This window comes from Penicillium macrosclerotiorum, assembly GCF_028827735.1.
Source record: "Penicillium macrosclerotiorum strain IBT 26536 chromosome Unknown utg000010l_segment0_segment0, whole genome shotgun sequence".
Lineage (NCBI taxonomy): Eukaryota > Fungi > Ascomycota > Eurotiomycetes > Eurotiales > Aspergillaceae > Penicillium > Penicillium macrosclerotiorum.
The window spans coordinates 2,135,857-2,161,374 of NW_026643089.1; the positions used below are offsets into that span (position 1 = coordinate 2,135,857).

Below are 25,518 nucleotides of genomic sequence, written 5' to 3' on the forward strand. Positions count from 1 at the left end.
TTTATTACAGCCACAAAGGTTCGTTCCCGGGGATCATTCTCTTGATGAAATTGTTCTGCTTATTGAGCTTCAAGTTTTGACTGTAAACACTTGGGTATAGGTAAACATGTGATGCCATCGAGCTGCCTAATCAGATGCCATGGACCGTTGAAAAACAACATGACAAATACCGTCATTTGAAACAACGCCGCGGAATATTCAAGACGTGAAAATATATTTACCTCCTTAAATTTCACTTTCAAGCATACTGCTAGAACATTGGGACATACGAAGTTTCTCCCATAATACATCCTCTTAGACTCCTGTAAACCGATGAATAGCTCAAGTTCTGGACCAATCAGCATGCGTCTTTAACAAGCATCCGCGATCGATGCATAGTGGATCCGTTTTGGTGCATGACCACATCACTTACCTAATCACCCTTTCCGCGGGGAACAACGTCACTCAAGAGTTCACCGGCGGGAATTTTGTCTTCCACAACCCTCGACCATGGCGACTCCTCGGCTTCCGTTCCTTTGTCCGAATTTGATGCGCGCTGCTCGGTCGTATGAGTCGACCACGTATCGCTCTCTTCGCTTGACCGCCGCGCCCCGAAGCGGCTTTCACACGACTCGACGACGGTACCAAGAAACCTATCAGCGGCGATATGGACCAGCTGTTGAACCCAATATCCCACCTCCGTCGCGGCCAAAGGACCATTCCTCAGCAGAGCCCGTAGAGGGGACATTGATTGGGAAAGAGCAAAGCGAAAACACCGAGCGGGATACTTCCGTGGAGGAAGACTTACCCCGATTGCCACAGTCACCAGAGGAAGTGCAGGCCGATGGTGCCGAAGCAGATGCATCTCCAGCGGTGGAACAGGCCACTATTGACTCGATCACGACTGATAGCGCATCCGCAGAACCGGACGAAAGTGAGGGGCATCCTGTGGAGATCGATACTACGGACAACTTCAACTCATCATCTACGTCTTCTTCTGCAGACGTGGAGGAGGAAATGTCGCAGATGCCACCATATGCAAACCGCAGCGCCTTCGAAGAAGTCTACCACATGCCTTCTCCATCAACCGGCTTGACCGCTACTGAACCATTTACTTCGAATAGGCCGCCACATCTAAGCCCGGCGCCCTACGTACACCATTTCGACACATATTCCCTCGTTCTTGATCTTTCAAAAGGTGGATATACCAACGAACAATCCGTTACGATCATGAAGGCCGTTCGGAACATTCTTCAAAACAACATCGACTTCGCCAAGCAAAGCTTAACTTCAAAATCCGATGTCGAAAATGAAGAGTATCTGTTCAAGGCGGCATGCTCGGAGCTCCAACAGTCGCTACAGACTGCCCGCAACTCAGAAGTTCAAAGGCAACGCGCTTCTCGGACGCAGCTGGAGCATGAGACGGATATTCTTTCTCAGCGTCTTACCCAGGAACTTTCCGGTATGAAGGATGACATCAAGGGGATGTTTAATGATCATAAGATGTCCACGCGAGAACAGCAGCGGAGCATTGATACCATGGTCCAAGAATTGAACTACAAAATCACTGTGTCTCTCAACAGTGATGGAAAGAGTGAGATTGAGGGCCTGCGGTGGGTTTTGACCCGGCGTGCCGCTTTGACCGTTGCCACCTGTGCCTGTAGGTTCTACTTCGTCCCTTGCCTCGAAAATTCTATAATTAACTGTGCGACTAGTCATGATCATTGTCTTCATCAAGTACGCTTCTACACGCAAGACTCCTGAGCCCAAGCAGGTAAAAGAGGTAGACCAGCCTGTTGTCAAGGAAACAGTCAAGGAAACTCGGGTTGTTCACGATGTGGGAGCTCAGACCGACACGCCTTCTATTCCCGAATCACACCTTGGGGAATCTCTTGGTTAAAATGTCAGGTCTTATCCGCCATTGCACATCGCACCTTGGCTATCTGTTTTCGACGCCTTCATCCTCTCCTTCCGCCCATAATTTCTTTTGTCCAAATCCTATGTATACCTCCGAACAGGTTATGTAAAGTATAGACCTTTGATACCCCACATAAACAATCTTACTTTGAAGTTCTACTCAAATTCTATCTGCCCGCGGTATAGAATATATTTTGAGGAGCAACAGCCGAAGTGCTAATTCAAGTAGATCTGATTTATAGCCAGTATTCCCTGCATCATCAATACTACCTACTTCAGCCACGGTATTTCTTCTGGTCGATATTTATAAGCGCGGAAAATCGCATTGCTCTGATTTGGAAAGCCAATTCTTTCGATCTCTTCCAATTCCTCTTTGTCCATCACCCCCTTATAGTCCTGCAATTGTGGCACAACAAACTCCCAGACCACATTTCCCTCCCTCGTGACCTCCAAAATTCGGCCGGTCGCAGCTTCACAAATTAAAACACTCCCATTGTCCAATTTCTGCGCCGATCCCATAAACGGTGTAAAGAAACCTAGCCCAGCCGTCGACGTATCCTTGTATTCCCACTTGACCTGCTTGTCACGAGACACGACAATGGCTCTGGAAAAGGGGACCGAGATATTGGGTCTGAAAACGCCGTTGTCAAGAATTAAAATATCACCGGCCGCGTTGATCTGATTTGCACAATGTTGCTGTGACACAGTCGGCGCGGTGAGATGCCATAAAACCTCCCCTGTTTGACGGCTGATGATGAATACCGCCGAGGCATTGCGTGAAGAGGCAATGATGTTTCCATCCGAGCTAAAGCTGACGCTATTGATGAGTGGCCAGTGTTCCCTGGGATAGTGTGAATGAGCGGCGAAAGCCTCCGGGTCGAGATGGTCAATTGCGCGCCAGGACCAGAGGAGCTTGGCCCCGCCAGTGCCGCCGCTACCATCGAAGTCAGCCGAGGAAGAAGTGTGAGAAACAGACCATGGATCCACTATCTTGATGCAGTCACCGAATATCACATCGCCAGGTGCTTCGCTGCCAGGGATCCCGCCGCGCACACGAGCTGCCTCATCGGAGCTGAGCGGATCAACGGTTGTATAGAGAACGGTGCCGTCGTCGAGGTGATTCTGGTCATGGTGAGCGTACGGATCGGAATATTGTCGAAGTACTTGTCCTTCAGAGTCAAGCTGCATCATGACGCCGCCGCGATATTTTGCCCACATTGGAAATAGCTTTGGGGCGTTCGGGTGGACACCATTGTAGGCCAGAGATCCGTCACGCAAAAGACGGGAGTGTCGACCAGTGCGATGAGGAAGATTCCAACGGTGTACTTCATCGCCGGAGGTGGAAATGAGATGGGCGGTGTTCGACGTGAGAGGAGAATAAAGGACGTAACCCTGGGACACTTGTTGCTGGTCAATACCACGTAGACCAAGCCCTCGACGGCGAAATGTATGTTGTTCCATTTTCAATATAAGAGAGATCCCACAGAGAAAAAGATTTATCCAAAGGAGGACATACCTAGGATGAGCAAAAAGCTGCCATTTTATCTTGAAGGCAAGAAAGAGGCACTGGAGTCGAACAGATTGTATTTAGGGCTTGGCCGACCGGCATACCGCGGCATGCCGCGGCACGATAAGCCTGCAGCCAACCATATAGAGCAGACCCTCGTGATGGCGTCAGATTCACCATAGATATGCTTATCAGTCGTTGTGAGTAGAGTCGGAATTGGTGAAAGAACGATATTTGGGAGTGGAGGGCCGAGGAAGTATAGAAAGGGGCAACATCCAGAGCCAAGGTGGTTGGAATTTAATCAAAACGGAGATATTCGGTATCTTTTCTGCAATTAAATGATTATTTGCTTTATTATTTCTTCATTATGAGCCTGCAAATTGATTCTGCTGATAAGAATCAGTCACCTTCCAGCCATGTGAAGTATAGTTCACAATGGTTTTCCGAAAAACTATCTATTGAAGAAAGCGGCATTGAGCGAGTCACAGATGATGAACGGCAAGAGAGAACCACGAGATTCTGGAATGCTGCCACCTTCTGGTTGGTTGAATTTGATGACATATCTTTGGTATGAAGTATTGACTAATTCTCTTTTTGATATGATCAGGTTCAGCGCAAACATGGCTGTTGCGACGCTCAATATTGGCGCTCTCGGAGGATACTTTGGACTCGGATTTTGGGATTGTTTCCTGATTATATTGATCGTCAATATAATGAGTGATATACTGCCAGCATGGACAGCCACATTTGGCTTATCAGGACTACGGATGACAACATTCTCGTGCGTGGCTAGAGACGGCCAGAGACAAGGCTTTCTATCTCATCATCGCGTGTCAAGCTAACCTCTCTACTGCATATTTCTAGGCGGTACTCGTTTGGATATTGGGGAAATATGCTAGTCGTTTTCTTCTCAATGATTGCAACAACAGGCTGGAATGCAATAAATTCGATATCCGGTGCTTCTGTCCTGAATGCCTTGTCCAATGGGAAGTGTCCCACATGGGCAGGCGTTATAGTCATATGCACATCGGTGTGGATCATATGTGTGTTGGGGATCACCTGGATTCATCAATTGGACGCCTTTCTCTGGATTCCACCTTTGGTTGTCTGGTGCGTTGCTGCTGGCACAGGGGCATCTTCATTTACCCAGGAAGCACCTAAGCAACTCGATGGGGCAAACAAGGCAGCTGCTGTCCTCGCATACATGGCCAGTATATTTTCCTTCTCCGTGTCCTGGGTCAACTGTGCCGCAGACTATAATGTGCGTATGGCCCCTAAGACTCCACGGTGGAAGATTTTCAGTGCAACTTACGTGGGAATCTTTGTGCCCACCGTGCTGGTTCAATCCTTGGGTGCAGCACTGTATAGTGGCACAATTACCAATGAAGCATGGAAGGTCGAATATGAGTCTTCCTCCGTTGGAGGCCTTCTAAAAATGGCTTTGGAGCCTGCGGGTGGGTTTGGCAAGTTTCTCATGGTTATTGCAGCGCTAAGTGCAATCCCAGTAAGCATTGATCCAGCAAAAACTTGACGGATATTTTAATATTATATACTGATACTGGTGAAGAATAATATTCCGAATAATTACTCTTTCGCCCTTCATGCACAGAATCTTGGTCCATGGGCCATCCGTGTCCCACGGGTTATGCTTGTGACATTTGGATTTATAGCTGCAGTGATCATCGGATGCTGCGCTGCACTGTACTTTGATGACACCTTGCAGACTCTGCTAAGTGTCATAGGGTACTGGACTGTTATACATATTACGATTGTGATGGAGGAACATTTTATCTTTCGACATGGATGGAAAGGGTATGACTTTGATGCCTGGAACAACCCGGCAGGGTTACCTTTTGGTTGGGCAGCCATTGGAGCGTTCGTTTTTGGGTTCCTGGGAGCGGCCCTAGGAATGAAAGTAGCATGGTACACTGGTCCAATTGCTGTCTTGATTGGCAAAGGCGGGGCGAATATTGGCCATGAGATGACGTTCATATTCTCGGGCCTCACATTTCCCATGTTCCGCTATATTGAAAAGCGGAGTGGGTACCGATAAGAGGCCTTTGTGAACCGATCTGCCCACAAGGTATTTCAAGATTCAAGAAGAGTCTTTCCACAAATTGAAATCATGGATTCGTTGGACTTTGAGAGAAAAAACCAAGATCTGGCAACAGATCCCAGTTTCCATCAGCCGTGGTCCCAAGTCCTAAAAACTCAGGAAAATAATAGTTCGTGAAGTTCTCTTCTGAAACAATTGCATCTGTTGGTGCCGTAAATGGGGTCTCTTGAACTCGAGGTCTAAGTTTTTGGTGTACTTTGGCAATGATGTTCCCCAACGTATGAGCGGCGTGGCATGGAAGACCAATGCAATGAAGCCACTGGACCAGATTATAAATTAACGAATCAAGCTCGACCACATTATGCGTCAGGCTTAGCTGACTTTCATAGCTGTTTAGTAAGCGACAAATGGTAATTGCTGCAAACGTGATCATATGGTAAATGTGGTCGCTCAAATGGCGAGTGCGCTCGTCAACTGTATCCATGGCGAGATGGACAATTGCCGTGGAGTGGTGAATCATTTCCGAGACAATCGATTCTTGAGCCGGGGCAGACTTGGATTTTAATGCGTGCTCGTAGAGCAACACGTTGGAAAAATGGAAGCCCATTAAGAGAAACTGGGATCTTGGTTGTTCTGCAAATTCAATGGTTAAAACCGTGAGAAGGACCAGTCAAGAACCATCATACCTAAAACAAACTCCCATTTTCTCCTCCACGTGTGTAGTGATGTTAAAGATTTCAGCAAATCAACCGATTCTCTCATCAAGTTTTCATAGACTGCCCAGTAAAGATGAATTTCAGCAACCATGCGTACTTCAAAGTTGATAGCATGGTCGGAGTCGAGGATAGCTCGGCAGCGATCGATTTGCCACGCCTGTAACAGAGATCGCCGGCTGGTCCCAACACAATAATGTAAATGAGCCAAACAGATATGATTCCACAAGCAATATAGATCAAGGGTCCTCTCATCCATTTTTGTTGGTGTCTGGGCTTGACTTGTGACTACGGCGAACAGCGGACTAGATTGCGAATGCTGCAGGGCGAATCCACTGAGAAGCCAACTATCAATGCTGAGGGGAACCTGCCCAACAGTCGTTGACCACATGCACAAGATAAGTGCCGCTTGGAAAAAATCGATAGATTGCGGTGCCGTTAAAAGAGTACCGGAAACAAACGTGCGCGCACACTCATAGAGCTTCGGAGCCAAGCTTGCAGCTAGTTCCTCGGAAGTATGTCGGACTGCGATCAAACAACAGGCACAAAATAGGAGCGGCGATCGCCGCACGCGGGGTAGCAGTGCGGCAGGATCAGTCTCGGGATCGATAATAATCCAACGTCCATAGTACTCAAGGAATCTATACAGAAGTCACTGAGAAAGCTCTTGGTGGGTCCAAAATTCTTGGTGGGACATGCCATACATTGAGATGAGCGTCAGGGCAAGTTTTGGTGCAATTAGATCGTCCAGTTCCCTTTCTAGGGACTTTGTATCTGGCGATGGCTTAACTCCCGTCTCAGTGGCCAGATCGCGGATCACCATGATCGGAGCCGCGGAATTTTCCGTGCCCTTGAAGGCTGGGTCGCTGGCTTCCGGGGTTGTCAGCCCGCTTTCTGGTCTGCTTGACTCATGTTCCACGTTGGAGGGACCCTCTCCCAGCCTGTCTAGCAAGGTAGCCACGGTTTTTTCCAATCTCTCAAGGCTATTGTGCAATCGTCAGTTATGAGGGGATTGACACAACTCGACGAGTGTGATGGAGGCATAAATATACGTACCGCACATCGGTCCCAGGCTTTGAAATCGGCTGCTGTTCTTCTTCAGTTTCCTCAAACTGAATGAGTGAGCATTTTTGATGTAGGCGCTCGCATCGTAGACAAGCCCGCCCGGGAATACCTGGCTCATAACACCGAGTCTTTTGTCTCCTGCATGAGGTGCACGCTCGAGAGGCGCGACCTCTATCTGCTGGCATTCTGGGCCCGACAGGAAGTGAAGGCGGGAGAGCACCTTGCCATAGAAGCAATCGCCTTGATTCAATGAGCAGCGACGAAGACAAAACGTAAAATGCGATCTAAGTTGCTTTGATGGCGAGCATCAGTTGCGTCACCTGATGTGGATAAGATAAGCGCGCCCCGAGTTTCCAATTGCGGCAAACGATTTAAACTACGCTAAAAAAAAACTAGAGAAGCAGATTTATTAGATCCTTGGAGGAGTCTATTGGAATCTATTATAAAGAACAGGAGATAATTTAAACCTCTACATTGAGACTTCACCTATACATCAGATCATGATATTTTCATTCGCGCGTGCCATCCACGCGGCGGCCCTTCGGCCGAACCATCATTATAACCATTGGTTTAGAAATCCATGCGCAGGGCAATGGTGGGTACCGCCTGTTGGCTATTGTCTGCTGCTTCACCGTTCCTCGAGTTATTCGCACCAATACCTGCACTGCGAAGGACCTCTTCTAACAGGGATTTCTGATCCACATTCATTTTCGCCACTAACGTCCGGAAGACGTTTTGATCTGCCTTGGCAAGTTCCAGAAGAAGAGCCGCGGACTCTTTATGAACGGACTCCCCTTCTCGTTTGGCACGTGCTAGCAGGGCGGAAAAGACAAGCGAAACAGTAGTGGGCAGCGCTGCGGCGGAAAATGTTGAATTGCTGACGCAAGCCACAAGTGTGCGGGCAATCACCGTACGAGAATTCTCGGGGTCACTTGGAACATCGCCCATGTCGGATGGGCAGCTGACAAGGAACGCAATGAGTCGGGGAGTCAAGTATCGGGTAATGGCATCATCGGTCGTATAACGTTGGCCCGGCTTGGCGAGAATTGAGCGCAAGCAGCTAGCTGCAACGGTCGAAAGGCCAACATCTTGCAGACAATCAAGGAATTCATCAAGAACCTTGTGGATCAGCGGATCTTGGGGAGGCAGAACATGTCCGCCCGCGGTCAACAAGAATGTGATTGCAAGTAGAGTATTCTTCGCGCACGAAATAGATGAATCCGATTCGCGTCGCTGAGCAATCGTGAGAATGGTCCGGAAGCGTGTGAGGCAGCCACGGATCTGGAAAGCGACCACCTCACTGTCCTCAGCGGTCTCAGAAGAGTTAGTGATTCCATGGACAAACTGTCGAAAGATAGGCAGAGCTTGAGGCACAACTTCAGCCTGGCAAATCCCAGTGGCAAGGATCGTAGTGAAAATGTGCAAGATACAAGCGTGGAGATCATTGCGGATAATGGACGGAAATACCGCCGCAACATCGACAAGAGAGCTGAGAGCAAGCCGGATCAGAGCCAGGGAATCATCGGACGAGACATGGAAACGTGCGAGAGGAGTTGATTCCCGGAGGTTGGGGAGCATCCCGGCAAGAACAAGGATAATATTTCGAGTCAACTCGAAGAGTTGTTCAATATCATCTGACAGATGATCACTTCGTTCTTGGTCGCTTTGTGCCGCGGGGTGATCCAAGGATAAATTCTGGGCAATCTCAACAATGACGGTTTGAATGGAGGTAGCCTCTGTGAGGACGAGTCGATCGAAAGTATCCATCGTCTCGGAGAAAATGGCATCTTGGTAAATGGCATTGCCGGAAATGATGGGCCTCAAAATTCTTTTTAGGGCCTGGAGAATTTCCAGTCGATGTGATGCTGAAGTCGATTGATCGACCAATGCTTCAAAAGCAAGTCCAAACAGGACAAAGAAGAAAGCAACCGGTTCTTCACGGTAATTGATATCGTCACCCTTTCCTTTAGCTTCATCATTGACAAGTTCATTCTGTTGTTTTTTCTCCTCTTTCACTGGATCATTCTCTTGATCATTCTCTTCGTCGGTGTCATTCGTGGCTTCTGGCGGTTGGAGCTTGCCATCGAGAGCATCAAAGACAAAGTCGATATCTTTTTCCACGAGACCAGCGATCGCATTCACAAGATTGAGCCAGGTATCTTGATAAAACTAGGACAAAAGGATCAGTACCACAATCAAAACGCCGTGGACATAGTATTCTTACCTTGAGCAAAGTTTCACGATTCAAAGCAGCGTAGACCTCATCTAAATCATTGCTTTGCGTGCTTGTTCCCAGGGCACCCGAGATGTCCGGTTCAAAACGTAACCGCGCATACTCTTGAAGCGAAGATAGCCACAATGGAGTGAGCTTAGCAAGATAGGGTTGGACGACCTGAGTGAGGTATTCATGTTCGATGCTTGCAACCTGCAGGCGAGCCCACGCTGAAAACAATGCCAGTTTGACCATTACCCGTGCATTTGAATTCAGGCCTTTAAGATCGCCGATTTCGGTAGTTTGGGGATTTCCTAGAGAGAAATAGGAGCGTCAGTAATGAATGTTAGCTTTTGTGGCAAAATACCACTTACTAGCAAAATTTTCCAGGCCAAGAACCAACAGCTTAAGGATTCTACCCATGCGATCCACATTTGTCACGATGCCTGTCGCAATGAAAGTAGCAGAGACATTGATCGCTGCGGAAGCTAACTCCGCAGATGAGTCGGCCGCAAAAGCCGGAGTCAGAGCGGATCCAATTTGTGCTTGGTATTGCTCCAGTAAAGATGCTTCTGAGAAATCAGGGTCAGGGGTCTTGCCAAACATAGTTAAAACTTGATCAATGATCTTCAAGCCCCACACACGCAGCTCAATAACGTTGGCTGTGGATGCTGAGAATGCCATTCTCACAATATCTCCAACCTTGGATTGGAGAGCCAATTCAGCCGGAATGGTTTGGTCAGGCAATATAGCTTCTTGGACCGTCGCCAACAGCTCAGAGAGACAGCTCATGGCAAAATTTCGAGTTTGCCATTTTAAAAGCTCTTGGCTAGAAACGGTTTCATTTGCAGCATCCGCTTGTCCTTCTCCAGCAACCGCAGACGCAAAGCCAGCAACTTCATCATCAGGTATATCAGGCGCAGTAGTTTGAACTGCCGTTGTGGGTTGTGGCTCTACCTTATTGCGTGTTTTTGTCATTATGTTATGGCAACGTTGAATCCATAGCTCGGTCTCAGTCAACGCGGTCTGCTGTAACCATTCTTGAATCAGTTTCTTTAAAGACCGGCTGTCTGGCGCATCGTCAAAAGCAAGCCAGATATCATCCTCAAGGGTTTCACTCGCTGCGTTGACAACAGATGACGCATCTCTCTTCATCAAATTGCTCAGACCGCGAACTGCCACGTCTCGCATCAATGAATTGTCCGCGCGGAGTTCTTTCTGCAAACGTTTCACATATCCATTGAAGTCCACATAGCTGGATGCGTAGAGAGAAAAATGATCCAAACATTTTGAGCTTTCAGTGACCAGTGCAGGATTCTCTTCTAGTTGAAATTGACGAAGCAGGGTAAGAATCAAATTGCGTGTTTTGGCGACATCTTGTAAATCCGGACCAAGCACGTTGATCAGAGAATCCACACATCGACTAATAACAACAGGCGTCAGAAATGACATCTCAATATTGGAAGTAGCCAACGCGGTTGCTTCCTCATTGTGAGTGTCGGCATTATAAAGTTGGGCAAGCATTCCCAACGCACTGGAAGCAAAAGGCGAGAATGTCAAGCCAGCCGAATTGGCCACTCTTTCCAATCCACCAAGAGCCCAAAAATGGACTACAGGATGAGGATCGTTGCAAAGCGACATGAGCACACCAACTATAGTCTTTAGGTGCAGGCCAGCGGCCATACCGCCAATCTGGGAATGAATACATCCCAAGGCAGCAGCACAGCCAGCACGAGCATTTGGCTCTCGATTAGCGACAATAGTGTCGACAAGCCAGTTGACTTGAGAATTAGTGCAGGCATTTCCAGAGCTATCGCAGAGGCGTCCCAGCGCCTCCACTCCAATGGTACGCACGATCGGATCGACATCGACGACAAATTTCTAATGGTTGTGAATACATTGTTTTCAACCAGAGAAGTGAACAAACATACCTGGATTAGCTCCTGCAATATTTTGTCCGTAGATGGGCTTAGCTTCGCAGCCACGTATTTGGTTTCCTTGACTGCGACTTTCAGAGCATGCAGGAGAGCCACCGAGATGTTGACCACTAGCGCTGCTTTGCGCCCAGGGTTCCTCTGGAGACTTGGGGACAACAAAAAGGTCGCTATCTGTTCAACGCTGCTCTCTTGCATCTTTGGAGAGTGGAGAGCAACAGCAGCCGAAAAAAGCTCAATCGCAGAATTAATGACGCCGGTCGTTGGCGGGTCCACAGAAAGAGCATCATCGGCACGCAAGCTATACAAAAGCACGGAATCATGTTCACTGGCTTGACAGACAGGGAAAGTCAACTGAGACACGAAATGTTAGTTTCCTGGAAATGAATACAAGATATTTTCACTCACAGCCTCATCGACAGCTTGATCTGCGGAGTCAATAGCAGACCAAGCAGGTCCGTTTTCATTGCCATGTGAGCCTGTCGAGGCCACTCGAATATATTCCCGAGCCAGTCCGGTGACGCCGAATCCAAAGTTGTCACAAAGGTCCCACAGGCCGTCAAATTGACCCGTAGAGCCAGCAATCGAGCTCTCCAATGGACGGAATTGGGCATCTGGATCTGCAAATGAGGAGATCGCTAGACTGAGAAGGTTGGATTGAGAGATGATATCACCGTGACTAGTATGGTGAACCTGCACCAACTTCGAAAAGCACTGGAGAACACGGCGGCGAACCATAGTTATGAAGTCATGCAGTTGCAGAGATGGATGCAGCCGTTGCGAGATATCTTCTGGGGACTTGGCTCTCGGCAGATCGCTTAAAAACTCTACAGTGTTCTGCAACATTCCAGCTATTCTCTTCGCACCATCAGCAGTGATAAGCTTGCTGTTAAACTCCATGAAAACCAGTAGAGCACTTAGCGCACATTCCCGGACATGGGCCAGAAAGCTCGTCTCCAGAGTGCTTGGTTGAGCGGAGTTCTCCTTGCTCAGGTGCTTGGGCAACGCATTTTTCCATAGAAGCATGAGCTGGGATAGATGTATTTTCACGAAGCTCGGCCCCAAAGGCATCAACCCTCCGATCAAAATCCATGCTACCTGAATTTGTGTGCTTGCAACCCTAAGCTCACAAGTGCCACTGGTCTTCAGCAGATCAGTCGCCTGAGTAAAAATTTGTGCAAAGACATCTACCGCACCGTAGAGTGGCTGGAGACGAGAAGTACTGAGCATTGCGGATAGTCCATTTGCATAGCCAACACAACGACGAGGTGACTGTCGTGGGGTGGCAAGCTGTCCGATCTCTCGGTTCAGACTATTCATGCAAATTGTGACGCAGGACAGGAGTTGATAGGGGCATGCAAGTACGAAGCTGCGCAGGCAGTGCGCAGTGTGGATCTGAACTGTGTAGCTTGGATGGGGGAGCACCTGAAGCAAGGCATCACGACAACTGTCCGCATGTACGCCAAAAGCGGAGCCAAGAGATAGGATCAATGATGACAGAGCACTGACAGTGCTAGTCAGTGTATATTTGCTTGGTTCGCGACGTTCCTGAATCACCTGTGGGTAGTCCTTCAAGATCTCATTGATAAGCCACTTGGCAGCATTAAGCTGACTATTCTCGCGTAGCAATTCACATCCGATTGTGTCTTCGAGAATCGTTTTCACAAACTTGCGTGTCATGAGAAGACGAAATCGATTGTATGTCACCGTTGGATGATTCAATAATTCAACGAGCAAGTTGGTTGCGATTTGCCCATATCGTTCCTCAATAATCTTATCTCCCAGGTTGCGTAGAACATATTTATAACATATGCAAATTCCTGCACGTGTTCGGTTTGATGTCGTACTTTTCAAATACTGAGAAGATAGTTGGCGTAAAAGATCTGGGAGGAGAAAGAACAGTCGCGCGTCTGCTTTCCTCGGGGCATTGGCGGCAGAGGATTCAGACATTTCATCTTCTTCTTCCTCCCCTGGTCGAGGACCAGGTTTCTTAGACATTCGTTTCGCGTTTTTTGGTTTTGGTTTGGGCGCAGTCATAATGAGCGCCTCAGTTGCGTGCAGCTTTACGAGAACCCGGCCAAGGCAGGCAGCGGCAGCATGGCGAACTGGCGCAGAAGGGCTGTCGATAACCTTCCACATAATAGACTTCAGATTGTCGAAGTCGTTGGTATTCTCGAAAAAGGGCGTCATATAAATGAGCTGTTCTATGCAGCGACATGCATGAACTTGCACAAACGTTGACTTGTCGCTCGTGGCCGCATTCCGTGCTTGTTTCCAGATATCTCGTGCCGTTGGCTCGTCAATCGGAACACCAATTCCAACAACAATCTTGCGCAAAACAGAAAATATCACGCCACGCAAACCAGTATGGTTGCTTGCAGACTTGAGTAGCTTCAGCATACCTGTTGTAGCTATGTTGGACTGCATAAAGGCACTATCGCCCGCCGACGCAAACACCTCGCCGAGGCAATGCGCCGCAGCAAATTTGGTTTTCAGCTCAGCTTCGCTTTTGCTCGCATTCAGTATCCCAAGCAAGTCCGTGATCGTTTCGAAGAGGATCCCACGATCCCCCTTCAATAGAATGGCGCCAAAGCATCGTCCGAGATTATTGCGGAGAACCCGAGTGAGAGTTGGAGAGGAGAGGGTCAGGATCTTGAACAATTCCTTTTTCAAGGATTTTTGCTGAGACGAAACCTGTGCGTTACCGAGACTGGATATGTACTGGACGAGGTCGGAGGTGAAGGTGAGCAAGTACAGGTCTTGTTGTTCGGAGGGGAGTGCATGAAGCTTGGGAATATCCAACTCCGGAGCCGCATTTTCGGGAGACGTGGGTGCGGAGGCAGCTTCGGAGGCAGACATTTGGTGTCGAAGTAGAGGATAATTAAATCCCCATTAGAATGTAAAAGAATTGAAACGACAATAGGATGACCACGATGCTCTCCTTATCGCGTGTTCTCACCGTCCGCGGAGATCGGATAAACTGTCGGGCCGCACGTGGAATGTATACAGGCACCGAGGGCGCCCCAGAAGATGCGCAAAAAAGATCGGAGACCATGGCTCTTCAAATACCACGGCTGTTGCGCCAGCCCCGTGTGAACTTCATCTGCAGGTCATGTCTGAGCTTTCATACCTCATCCTTGCGGCTGTCAGGACATAGCAAGTGGTCCACGATTAAACATGACAAGGCGAAGAACGACAAAGCCAAAAGCAAAGACCGTCAGGTTATGAGCAAGGAAATCAGCAGCGCAACGCAATGTATGTCACCAGTCACCATTAATATGTCCTCCAGCTACTGATCATTGATTCTGCGATAGTATGGGGTCCCGACCCGAAGTTCAATCCTCGTCTAACCCTCGCCCTGTCAAACGCAAAACGAGCCTCAATACCCAAAGCCATTATTGAAGCCGCCCTCTTACGGGGGCAGGGGCTCAGTGTAACAGGCCAGACACTCGAATCGCTGACAATTGAGGCAATGCTGCCGGGTGGCGTGGCCGCGGTCGTCGAATGTCAGACCGATCAAAAGGCGCGTGTGCTCCAAGACGTTCGGTACTTGATTAAGAACGGTGGAGGAACAGTAACGCCCACTACGTTCCTCTTTGAAAAGAAGGGAAGGGTTATTATGGAACAACAAGGCCTGAACATGGATGACTACCTGGATCAAGCCATTGAAGCTGGCGCAACGGATATCACGACTGATGACAAGGGCCGTCTGGTGGTTTTCACCGACCCATCGGAGACGAAGAATGTGGGTGAGACATTTTCCAAGCTTTCTGGGCTGACAATTGAAGAGCGGGAGATCTTCTGGGATCCTAATCAAGAGACCATGGTTGACGTCCAGGATGAACTTCATGTCAAGGCTCTGGAGGATCTCCTCGGGGCCCTGCGCGATGATCCCAGCGTACAGGATATTTATCTCAACTCCTCCGAGAAATTCTGAGATGTCTCTCCGGTTGATATTCGAACGGCTTTGAAACAGATCAATTCACACTGTACCATATTTTTAAAGATACCATATATCATGGCGTTACTTGAAGGAGCCGATTGAAAAAAAATTACTCATGTCTATTGTCAATTTCCCATGGCATTTATTCTTTGCGTAACGCTTTCATAGTACTTCTCATCAGATCACCTGTGCCACGGCTACCGACCGTATCCAGCCAATCTAGCATATGTACTCGATACTCCTGCCAAGTGGTTTTGGCACCTCCATCTTTCTCTAAAGCCTGCAAAGCTTTCTGAGTCACTGGCTTCCTAAGCCTCGGGCGATGATCCGGAATATTTTGATTCTCTTCAAGCTCCGCAAAGCAAGCTGCAGAAAGATTGGCGAATGCGACATTATGGCTTAAGGAAAAGGCAGAAGGCAAGATGACATGGAATGCGCTCTCGCGGTCATAGTGCCGAGCGGCCTCATTCACATCGCGAACATAATTTGTAAATGCGATGATGCTCGATGATGGTATGACACAACCCTGTGCATTTGGGTCTTCCGTGTTCAGTGCACGATTGCGCCATACAAGATTGCACATGTCCATAACATAGCCGTTGAATTGGCTCACGAGAGCTGTAGGATATAGAGGCTCTGAAGGATTCGGAGGCTTCACAATCTCAGACGTGAGTGAAGCCTCGAATGATGATTTATAATCCGCCAGTATCGAATTCAAGGCTGATATTGCCGAGACACTTGGTGTGAATGCGATTGTATACACTGTCGGGGCGAGGGGGACTGTCAAACGAATGGCGGCGTTCTGAGATGCATGGGACAAAACCCCTGATAGATACTTGTAGAATCGAAGGATAGATAAGACGATTGGCTTGGATTTCTTGTCACTATCATCCTGTGGTGGTATGAACACTTGAAGCGTGGATGCGAGAAGCTCCGCATGCTGGATGATTTCAGTCAAGGGAACGCATTCCCCCAGCTCGGAAGTTGGTGTTTTGGCTCTGAGTTTGATGCTCCATTCGCTGATCAATGTAGAATAAAATTCAAGCAAAGCCGTTCGAGATTCCACTGTGCCATCCAAGATTGTAGATTCTAGAAAAGAAAAAAATGTCTCGCGGAGAGACCCATATGGCTCGATGGGGAGGTATTGAAGAAGACGTAGAATCTGATGCCGATTGTTGGAACCGTTCCAAACCTTTAGGTATGACTCCAGGAAGGCACGAACCGAGGGCAGAAGATCCTAAATTACATTAGGTGCTTAAAAGCTAGGAATTGATCGAGGAACCTTACCTTGGTGAACGAGGCGTATTGCTCAATGAAACTTAAAACATAAGACAGCGTGTCTGGTTCCTCGTCGTTGTCTTCACGGATTTGTTCCAACCTATCTTCCAAAAAGCCTCTGAGCCACTCATCCAAACGGTGATTCGCTGATTCCGATTGAACGAGGTGGAGATACTTCTGTGCGGTCGCATTGCCAAGAGTCGAAATAATCTGATTCGGAAGCTCAATTTTGTCAAGTTTATCCACGAAGTGCTCCATGTCACGGATCTCTTCCAGGGACGTATGCTTATCCGAGACGCGAGAAGTCTGTAGAACCGGGATAACCACCTCCACTCTGCTTCGCTTGACGCCACCTCGGGAAATAACTTGAAAATTTGACTTGTGGGCCATGTGCGCTCTTTCCATGTTCTGGCTTTGCAGTAGGTTCGCATGACTTGACCATTCAGGATCAGGGTGCTTGAAAAAAAGAGCCATTCTCCTTGAACTTCCAACATCGCCAAGGACGATCTCCGGGTAGTAGTTCTTGAAGATCTTGAGCAGGCTCATGGCTTCCTTTTCCTCCCCACCTGCGTTTTGAATTATCTCCATCAGTGCCTGGATGCGAAAAGGTTTCACATGTTTTCTGCGCGTCGTCAGAGAAAGCAGGTGGCATAGCTGCTTGCGTAGGCTGATCATATCTAGATGATTAAAAAGCACCGCATATAATTTACCAATATGGCTTCCGTCCTCAAGTAAGTGGTAAGCAAGGATCAGCCAGCGCACAAGCAAAGCCTGCGTCGCCGGGCTCGGTTTGGACTTGCTGGGACCCAAACAGCACACAACTTGGGTGACATATTTAGACGCGATTCTTTCTTGCGGGTACAGATTTTTGACTAGGGTTGTCACAGAACCTTGGTCAAGATGATTCTTTACGGTCAGAATCTTGAGCAAGCGGCCTAAGACGACTTGCGGAATGCCGTTCTCGTACGCGTCTGACGCAATTGTCTTAACAAGCTGCCCAGCGTCTGTGTACCTTTGCTTCACGGGAATAAATGCAACTATCATAGTCATTAGTATCTTTTCTCTCATTATCTCAGTCTTTGCGCATTATCATACCGGCTTCCAGGTGCTCAATTGCGTCCAGCAGGCCGCTGGGTTGATTGGTTCCTTTTGAACAATCAGTGATCGATTTAAGAAATTAGCATCACGAATGAAGCTTCAAAGAAGGTACCTGAATCGGGGGCCATTTTCAAAATATTTTCTTGTTAGTCCCGGTTGCCTTCAAGCAAAATATTGGTTCAATCGTGCCTATTCGGCGGTCATGTAATCATGTTCGTCACCCAGACGCGTCAATATGCGCGCCACCAACGCGCCTTAAACAAAAAGATAAGAGTAGCAAAATATCGGGACTGATAATAGCTAAATTTGGCTGATCTGGACCGCAGGGGAACGAAAATTTGACGATGTTCGGATTGAAAGATGTTCGTGAGCGCATAGCAAAGTAGAACGTGGGCGCGCGGAGAAGTCGGCTTAAACCCAATCGGGCAATTATCAACAAGGTACCGCCAAATCCGTCAAAGGTATACCAAGGTCCATCTAAGTTGAAGATTACATTTGAACGAGATTACTTTCTCTAAGATAGAGTCTGTTTAATCTAATATTTGAGTTTGCCTCAATATATAATAGAGATAATCAATCTGAATAGTCTAAACGGACAATGCTAATCCAAGAACCCAGAGGAAACTGAACAACTTCCCAACATCAAACATGACACACGACCAAGTCAGCACTGAGGAGTCATAATAAATGAAATATGGCTTCATGTAAAGCTTCAATGTGCGAGTAAACTCCAGGTCCTCGTGAAGACTTCACGGGGCTGTCTTGTAGGAGAAAGTTTGCTCATTTCCGCTTACGAGTGGACTTCGAGCTGACATTGGCGGATGTCTGAGAAGCCACTGTTTCCTCCTCCTCCTCCTTCTTCTTCTTCTCCGAATCAGCCACGGCAGGAACCTCCTCACCTTCCTCATCGCTGTCACCTCCCTGGCCGAATTCGTTGACACGCTTAAAGTCAACCTTGTACTTGTAGCTCTGGTAGAGCCAGATGAAGAAGATAACATCATCACGCAGGGTGGCCAGGCGATGCAGCCACGGCATCTTAACGGTGAATGCAAAGAGGTCATCAATGAAGGTGTTCAGAAATTTGTACGCCATCGCCTTGCCGGGCATGTGGGCAACGGACTAGATTGATCACGTTAGCTACTTTCTCTCTCCCTCGCAAAGAGAGATTAAATAAAAAACTGACCTTCAGGCGGTAGTTGATATACAGACTGGGGACCATCATAAGGAAGCCATAGGCGTAAACACTGCCCACCAGAGTCTGAATGATGTAAGAGTACCATGATTTATGAGTGTTGTACATAAGGCTGTATCCGGCATAGGCGAGGAGCAAAGGCACAGCAACGATGTACAGATAGCGAAATGCAATCTCATCATATTCCTTGGTCTGCTTCTCAGTCTCGCTGAGCTTGTGCTTGTCTTCGAAGACAATGACATAGGGTAGGAACGAGTAGAAGGAGTTGGCAGGCGGCGGACGCAGGCGAACATCAACAGTCTTGGTGATCTTCCAAGCTTCGAGCAAAATACCGAAGCCTTGACTGGCTAGAATCATCCAGGAGGTGTTGTCACTGTTGTCCATGAGATAGAGGAAGATGACGCTTTGCATGAAGACGTTGGCCAGGATAGTTCGGACCGAGGTGCCAACTACATCCTTCTTTTTGCGCCAGTGAGACTAGAGAGTCTTAATCAGCCATGCCCCTTGATGAAGTTTGAAGTAAACAAAATCCATTCACTTACAATATCGTTCTTGAATGCCAAGGTCTCGAAGATCATGTGCAAGACGGTAACCACAGCAGTGGTGCTCAGCAGATAGACGTTGGTATCCAGCAGAATTTCCTTGACCATCTCCCATTCAGTACCATCACCACCGCCAGGGACAGGGTTGCCATATGCGGCCTGGCGCGCACTTTGCTTCGATCCCTCATCGATGCTACTAATAATGCTAAATTTCCAATTGGCCAAGTTGTTGAGTGTGATGCGGAGCGGCACGGTTTCGACGGTAGAGTTCAATTCAGTCATATGGGTCTTCAATTGCCAGAAGGTGTTCAGGAATGCAATCGGGTAGTACCAGCCGTTCTTGCCAGAGAGATCCCGGGCCCCGGTGCGCTCCAGCTGCACGTACTGACGAACGGCCGGGTGCATCTGAGAGAATCGCTGCGATCCAGAATCTGGAATCATCGAGAGGGTGAAATTGGGATGGTAATAGGAAGCAGTTGAGACATTCGGCGTATCATCCTCCTCCTCCCCTTCCGCTTCCTCAGGATTAGCCAGGAGATTCTTGAGTTTCTTGGCCTTCTTCTTGGCAAGATACTGATTCAAAGGACGCAGGAAATGGTAGGCTTCGGCAGTATTGTAGTCTTTTGCAGCAGGATCCAGCTGGTGTCCGGTACGGGCAAGGAAGAAGTGGGCGAAGAGTGTGCCATTCTGCTGGACCTGCTTTGGGACCTTGATGATGGTGTCGATCTCGCGAGTGTCACTATAATTGCCCAAAGTAAAGTTCTTCTCCTGCATCACCAGGATACTATCCTTGGACTTGAACGATGGAACCACGATGGACGGCGCGACATAGACGGAGATATCGATCGAGCTATCGGAAGGCCAAATAGGAGTGATGAGATCCGGGATCGCGCTGTATTCTGTGACTTGACTGGGGTCGGGACGATCCTCAAAAGCCGGGATACCGCCTGGCTGACTGCTAGGAGAGGCATTCTGCTTGTTGTTGAAGAATTGACCGATAACGAACTGTGCCAGTAGGAAAATACCGAGGCCTTGAAGCGCACCCTTGAAGCCGGACTAGATGATCTTCAGTCAGCTAAAAAGGGTGACAAGCTTCCCCACCCCCAGAGCAACAACAACAACAACATACGTGGCTCTCCTCCTCTCTGCGTTGCCGCTGTTCAGGCATGATGCGATGATGGGAGATGACAGGAGAAAAAGAAATGAGAGGCCAGCGCGGCCAGTGGCGGGTTATTAACTCTTTGGTCCAGCCCGTAACCCGTTAGCCTAAGGAAACTTAGGGGGAGGCGGGGGCGCGCAAAAACGCGGGCCTTGGCATTCTAGTCGGTTCCCCCTCCAACTTACAACTTGAACTCCGCAATTGTCCGGAGAAAGCTCCTCTGCTACTCTCTCCCTATCCTCTCTTGCCCCCAGCGCTTGTCGCCGATACCTCTTGGTCGCGCAATGGGTATCGCGCTGAAACCCTGGCGCTGATCCTCCATGGATAATTATTCCTACCCCGATTCGCATGCGCATTTTCCGTCGCATAATGAGCCGCGAGTATGGCTGATTACTGCGGGGGATTCGCCCATCGGCATCTCGGTCGCGCGACAGGTGCTTGCGCATGGCGATTATGCCCTTCTTGGTCTGGCACACTCGGTTTTAGATCGCGATGAACGCCGTCGTGAAGGGTTCGAGGCTTTTCTTTGTGAAGTGAAAGAGCATCAGGACGAAGGATGGGACCAGCGAATTAAGGCAGTTCCCTTGGACATCAGGTGTGCATAACCACCTACCCCTACCTGCAAGATATTCAAATTGGTCCAGTACCAATCCCTGCGTCCATTTCATGCCAAAAATCCTCCGGTTAATGTGTATCTTCGACATAGGATGATGGGCGAATGTCAGGCAGTCTTTGCAGAAGCAGTAGCTGCCTTCGGTCGAGTGGATATCCTTTTATGCTGCACCAGTCAAGGTACTTTAGGCTCCAGCGGTTGCATCGAAAGGGATTTAGTCCACTTAACTAATTAAACTATCAGCTCTAATCGGAACTGTCGAAGAGCTGTCTGCCTCGCAGCAAACCTTGAACCTCGTCCGGGATCAATTTGAAGTCAATTATTTTGGGCCGCTCAACATAATCAAAGCTGCATTGCCACATATGAGAAGAGAATCTAATGGTCATATTATGATTTTGTCTGGAATCAGTAAGCTGCCCTGGAAGATTCGTGCTTCGGTGACGGCGCATCTAACATCCTCTAGCGGCACATATTGGTACACCCGGCCTTGGAATGTACTGTGCAGCGGGCTGGGCTCTTGAGGGTTTCTGTGATGTGAGATATTTCTGTTCATGATCGTCGGTTCAAATTCATCTCTGACTCGTGGCAGAGCTTGGCATACGAAATTGCGCCTTTCAATGTCAAGCTCACAATCTTCCAGTGCAGCATCGAGATTGGCATCCTAACAAATCTGGTGACCAGCGTCCCTCCTATATTTCCTGCCTACTCTCCTCAAAATAATAATGCACCACTGTTTCGTGGTATCCTGAATCATCTAGTACCGCGGCTTCCTGGCGCTGCTTCTGAAGGCGTATCGGGCAATACGTCAGCAAAGAGAACAAACGATCACGATGAAACCTCCCGAGTCAGCTCCATCGAAAATGGTCCATTTTCTGTCCCTGGTGTTGTCTCCATGCATCCGCCGCTAAGCTCAGCACACCTCGAAGTCCTCGTCTCTGAAACCGTCTACGCCATCACATCTATTGGCGGACACGAAAATCCCCCGTCACGCCACATCGTCGGACAGGAAGGTGTGGCCAGTGTCAAAGAGAAGTTGAAAACTGTGAGCGAGGAGCTTGAGGACTTTATACAAGCTAGCTTCGCTGTGGATGTAGCAGCTGATGCCGAACCTGTGAATCCTATGGGCACGATGAACCAAACACCTTTCTAAAGGTTTGGGCTTCCACATCCATATAGCATGATGTGGTTCCTCATACGTCAAACCCGGGTCATTGTTTCCATGAGAGTATAGCATTCTTCGATCAACATCACCGTAAAAGACGGCAGATTGAACTCGGCCTTAAGAATGCCCCCTCATACTGGTGGTCAGACCAGAGGCCAAGACCACCGAACCCATCAAACCACCTAGACAATCAAAAACTGAAGTGATTCGAGAGACCCGGGCAAACAGTATGTTTCTACCAGTCCATGTGTGGCGCCACGTCTGTGTAGGTAGTCCAGGTCAAACAAAATTAGAACAGCTTACAGTGCACCCTGTGTGAATACTATACCGGCCAACGTAGGGACCCTTGCTTATACTCTATTCACCCTCTTATAGACTGAAGGAAGCCGAGCTATAGCCAATCAAAAATCATAGTACAATTTGATTGTTGCTCCGAAAAGACTATAAATAGGGGCCCAGAGGGAGGGGTTGAAACAGAGATGAGCTTCTTTGTATTAACCCGGGTGAACGAAGGGTCTGGCTTCAAGCACTCACATTTTCAGGTCCTGAGTCATGACTAAACCCGTTAAGCCTGTTTTACCTTTGAATCCGAGACAGTCAATTGTCATATTGTCATTTTCATAAAGAACTCCACAAACTACAGGTGTGCGATCCACATGACCCAGCCAATTTCAGTCGAATAAGCAATAGCTATCGCTAGCAAAACTCAGGATAGACATCTGAATCGCCGTATTCAACATGTTGGAAATCCTTGCGACGTATGTGCTTGTTGGTCAAAACGCTATGTAAGTTCTCCAAGTTGCATTAAATCGTCGAGGGGCTTAAGGAAGTGACCTAACCTACGAGCTTAGGTCTGTGAAAAGTCCACAATCAAAGAGCTTCGAGAGCTTATGCTGATATAGTACGAGCTGCTGAGAGGATTTCAGGAAATGAAATTGCGTGATTTTTCTGGTAATATATTCCGCTACGTACTGATGTGGCCAAACTAAATAGTTATGCGCCAAGGCAGCAAGTTAGAAACGGTGTACCTGATACCCGAAAGCTGTTACAGTCTTCCACTCGTAGTCGCTGACCCTCTGGTTCAATACTTTATCATTTGAGAAGATATACCGTTGACCCTTTTCCTTTGATAGGTTTACGAATATCTAAATGAATGAAGATTTTCTGATCTATGAAAAACGAGTTCATTGACGTACACACCCCGAGAGATGTAGGTATAACACACTGTCCACTATGCCCCAGGTGGCGTTCTGGAACAACATGTTGTTCCCAGGCATGATTGAATCCGTTCATTTCTTGCTTTGTTTGAGATACCAGGCCTGCCTGATATCGAATAGGCTGCCTATATCCTGGTTCTTGCGGTAGCACCGAAGCTCTTTCCAGGAGTTGGCAGTGCGACTGTTAGGCCGGCGGCCATCAATTTTCAGGATTTGGTGGACAAGGACCATGGGCGAGGAAATATGTTGAAGGATGATCTCGTCCGACCCGCCAGCGGTGGATCGAGATAATAGGGGACCATCGTCCACAGTTGCTTCAGGTGCTGGGGAGTCTGTAGGCTGTAATTCTTCAATCGCTTTCGAGTATTCGGTAGTACTTGGTGATTCGATAGATGTGGTAGCTCTCGCGCTTCCTTCGTTCGTAGGAGGCAGATGATCAGGTGCCACAGACGCAGAATTCATTATTGCGACTGAAGGCGTCTCTTTGTCGGAGGGAAAAGGAGATGCTTTGGTGCTGCCCTGTTCCTCGGTTTGCTTCTCGCCAAGTCCCGGATTCGTTTCAACAATCGGGTGTTTGCGAGGGCGTCCCCGCTTCCGTTTCGCCGGGGGCTCTGGAATGGTTTGAGGTAGCGAGCGTTTATGCCCTTCACCTGCAGGTTGTGATCCATTTTGGGAACTGACAATCACAACTTGAACGCTACTATTGCTGATGTTTGAGTACTCCGTTCTTGGCTTCGTGGTCGTTTCTGGTAGATCGTTGTTTATCTCGCGGTTCACAATTCCTTCAGCCGGGGTCGCCTCCAGGACCGTTTTCGACTCTGTAGCCCCCTTTAGATACGTCGATTCTTGAGTTGCCGGTGTTTCGGGCAATTCTGGGGGGATTTTAAAGCCATTACCGGAAAGAAAGACTTGTTGACCAGGAGGAATCACGAAGGTTAGGTCTGAGCCATTGATCTCAAGCACCTGATAATGATCAGTAAATAGACAATTCGAAGTCAGTACTCCATTTGAACATACCCGTACTTCCTTGTCGATGATGATGCGTTCAGCTCCTTTACCAAAAACATAGGTGAATCTCCAGGTATCGCCGGGCAAAAATACGCCCGCCTCGGTGAGTTGCGTGAGTTTTACTTTGGCACTTTCACCGGCAGCATCACGATCAGTGGTCTTCTGTTTTTGACCCCAAAATTGCTCAAACTCGCGTTCCTTGAAATTGTCGAAGTCGCCGTTCTCTCGCGCTCGCCTGGCCATCTCCGCCTGGCGCAGCCATTCAGGATCATAATGGCCGTGCTGAAGGTCTAACTGGAATTGTCGGATTCCATCGCGCCAATTATTGGAATACCGGACAAAGGACTCTGGAAGTGGTGGGATATTTGCGTCCGGCGCGTCGGACAGGAGCTCGGCATCAGGGTGGATATCTGCGGGGAGGAGAGCTAGTATCTCGCGTTTCTCCTCTTCTTCTAGGATATTCCAAGATTCCGGTTTGGCGAGAAGCTTCTATATATATTCCACCAAGCAACATGCTGTCAGTCCATACGTACAAATAAACTTAAATTCAAGGATAAATCAAACGAGAGCGTACCACCAAGTCTGCGTCGATAAGAATCGATTTCTCACTTGTCAACAGTTGCTCTTCGCTCCACTTTCCCCGGATCCCTCTCCTTGAGGGCCGTTTCGCTGGGTTGTCTGCTGGAGAACACTCTGAAGACATCATAGCAGAGGATAGACGTATGGCCCCATCAGCAGAGCATGTTGTAGCTTGTCTATGGCATAATTGTGGGGATCAGTCCAGTTCAACCAAAGCCGATCAACGAAGCTCACCCCGATCCACGAGCGATTCTGCCGCGTCTGACCGCCCATCCCCGGCGGGCCATTCTGGCCAGTTGATCGTGTATTCGTGAATTGAACAAGAGGGATTCCGGTACTACCAT

General features: G+C 48.4%; 8 protein-coding genes across 8 annotated transcripts; 4 read left to right on the forward strand and 4 right to left on the reverse strand.

Annotated features, from left to right (window-relative positions):
• Positions 1-489: 489 nt before the first annotated feature.
• N7462_010394 (CCDC90 family protein) lies at positions 490-1,879 on the forward strand (the record flags this gene model as incomplete). Its single annotated transcript, XM_057082108.1, has 2 exons — positions 490-1,639; positions 1,695-1,879. 2 exons carry the CDS (start codon positions 490-492, stop codon positions 1,877-1,879), a joined length of 1,335 nt encoding a protein of 444 aa, XP_056929148.1.
• Positions 1,880-2,166: 287 nt separating this feature from the next.
• Positions 2,167-3,357, reverse strand: N7462_010395 (uncharacterized protein; the record flags this gene model as incomplete). Its single annotated transcript, XM_057082109.1, has 1 exon — positions 2,167-3,357. One exon carries the CDS (start codon positions 3,355-3,357, stop codon positions 2,167-2,169), a length of 1,191 nt encoding a protein of 396 aa, XP_056929149.1.
• Positions 3,358-3,770: 413 nt separating this feature from the next.
• On the forward strand, positions 3,771-5,456 carry N7462_010396 (purine-cytosine permease family protein; the record flags this gene model as incomplete). Its single annotated transcript, XM_057082110.1, has 4 exons — positions 3,771-3,943; positions 4,011-4,184; positions 4,268-4,907; positions 4,971-5,456. 4 exons carry the CDS (start codon positions 3,771-3,773, stop codon positions 5,454-5,456), a joined length of 1,473 nt encoding a protein of 490 aa, XP_056929150.1.
• Positions 5,457-6,824: 1,368 nt separating this feature from the next.
• N7462_010397 (AP-1 complex accessory protein LAA1) lies at positions 6,825-14,242 on the reverse strand (the record flags this gene model as incomplete). Its single annotated transcript, XM_057082111.1, has 7 exons — positions 6,825-7,155; positions 7,229-7,284; positions 7,841-9,406; positions 9,462-9,763; positions 9,824-11,330; positions 11,381-11,737; positions 11,792-14,242. 7 exons carry the CDS (start codon positions 14,240-14,242, stop codon positions 6,825-6,827), a joined length of 6,570 nt encoding a protein of 2,189 aa, XP_056929151.1.
• Positions 14,243-14,436: 194 nt separating this feature from the next.
• N7462_010398 (post-initiation translation factor DPC29) lies at positions 14,437-15,320 on the forward strand (the record flags this gene model as incomplete). Its single annotated transcript, XM_057082112.1, has 2 exons — positions 14,437-14,638; positions 14,698-15,320. The coding sequence occupies 2 exons, from the start codon at positions 14,437-14,439 to the stop codon at positions 15,318-15,320; spliced, it is 825 nt and encodes a 274-aa protein (XP_056929152.1).
• A 148-nt stretch (positions 15,321-15,468) lies between these two features.
• On the reverse strand, positions 15,469-20,604 carry N7462_010399 (uncharacterized protein; the record flags this gene model as incomplete). The annotated part of the gene is made up of 7 exons (XM_057082113.1): positions 15,469-16,563; positions 16,614-17,641; positions 17,700-17,750; positions 18,497-18,821; positions 18,886-19,371; positions 19,437-20,492; positions 20,566-20,604. The coding sequence occupies 7 exons, from the start codon at positions 20,602-20,604 to the stop codon at positions 15,469-15,471; spliced, it is 4,080 nt and encodes a 1,359-aa protein (XP_056929153.1).
• A 311-nt stretch (positions 20,605-20,915) lies between these two features.
• On the forward strand, positions 20,916-22,358 carry N7462_010400 (short chain dehydrogenase/reductase family protein; the record flags this gene model as incomplete). Its single annotated transcript, XM_057082114.1, has 5 exons — positions 20,916-21,190; positions 21,302-21,387; positions 21,452-21,616; positions 21,672-21,742; positions 21,798-22,358. The coding sequence occupies 5 exons, from the start codon at positions 20,916-20,918 to the stop codon at positions 22,356-22,358; spliced, it is 1,158 nt and encodes a 385-aa protein (XP_056929154.1).
• Positions 22,359-23,659: 1,301 nt separating this feature from the next.
• On the reverse strand, positions 23,660-25,461 carry N7462_010401 (uncharacterized protein; the record flags this gene model as incomplete). Its single annotated transcript, XM_057082115.1, has 3 exons — positions 23,660-25,084; positions 25,170-25,350; positions 25,409-25,461. 3 exons carry the CDS (start codon positions 25,459-25,461, stop codon positions 23,660-23,662), a joined length of 1,659 nt encoding a protein of 552 aa, XP_056929155.1.
• Positions 25,462-25,518: the final 57 nt, after the last annotated feature.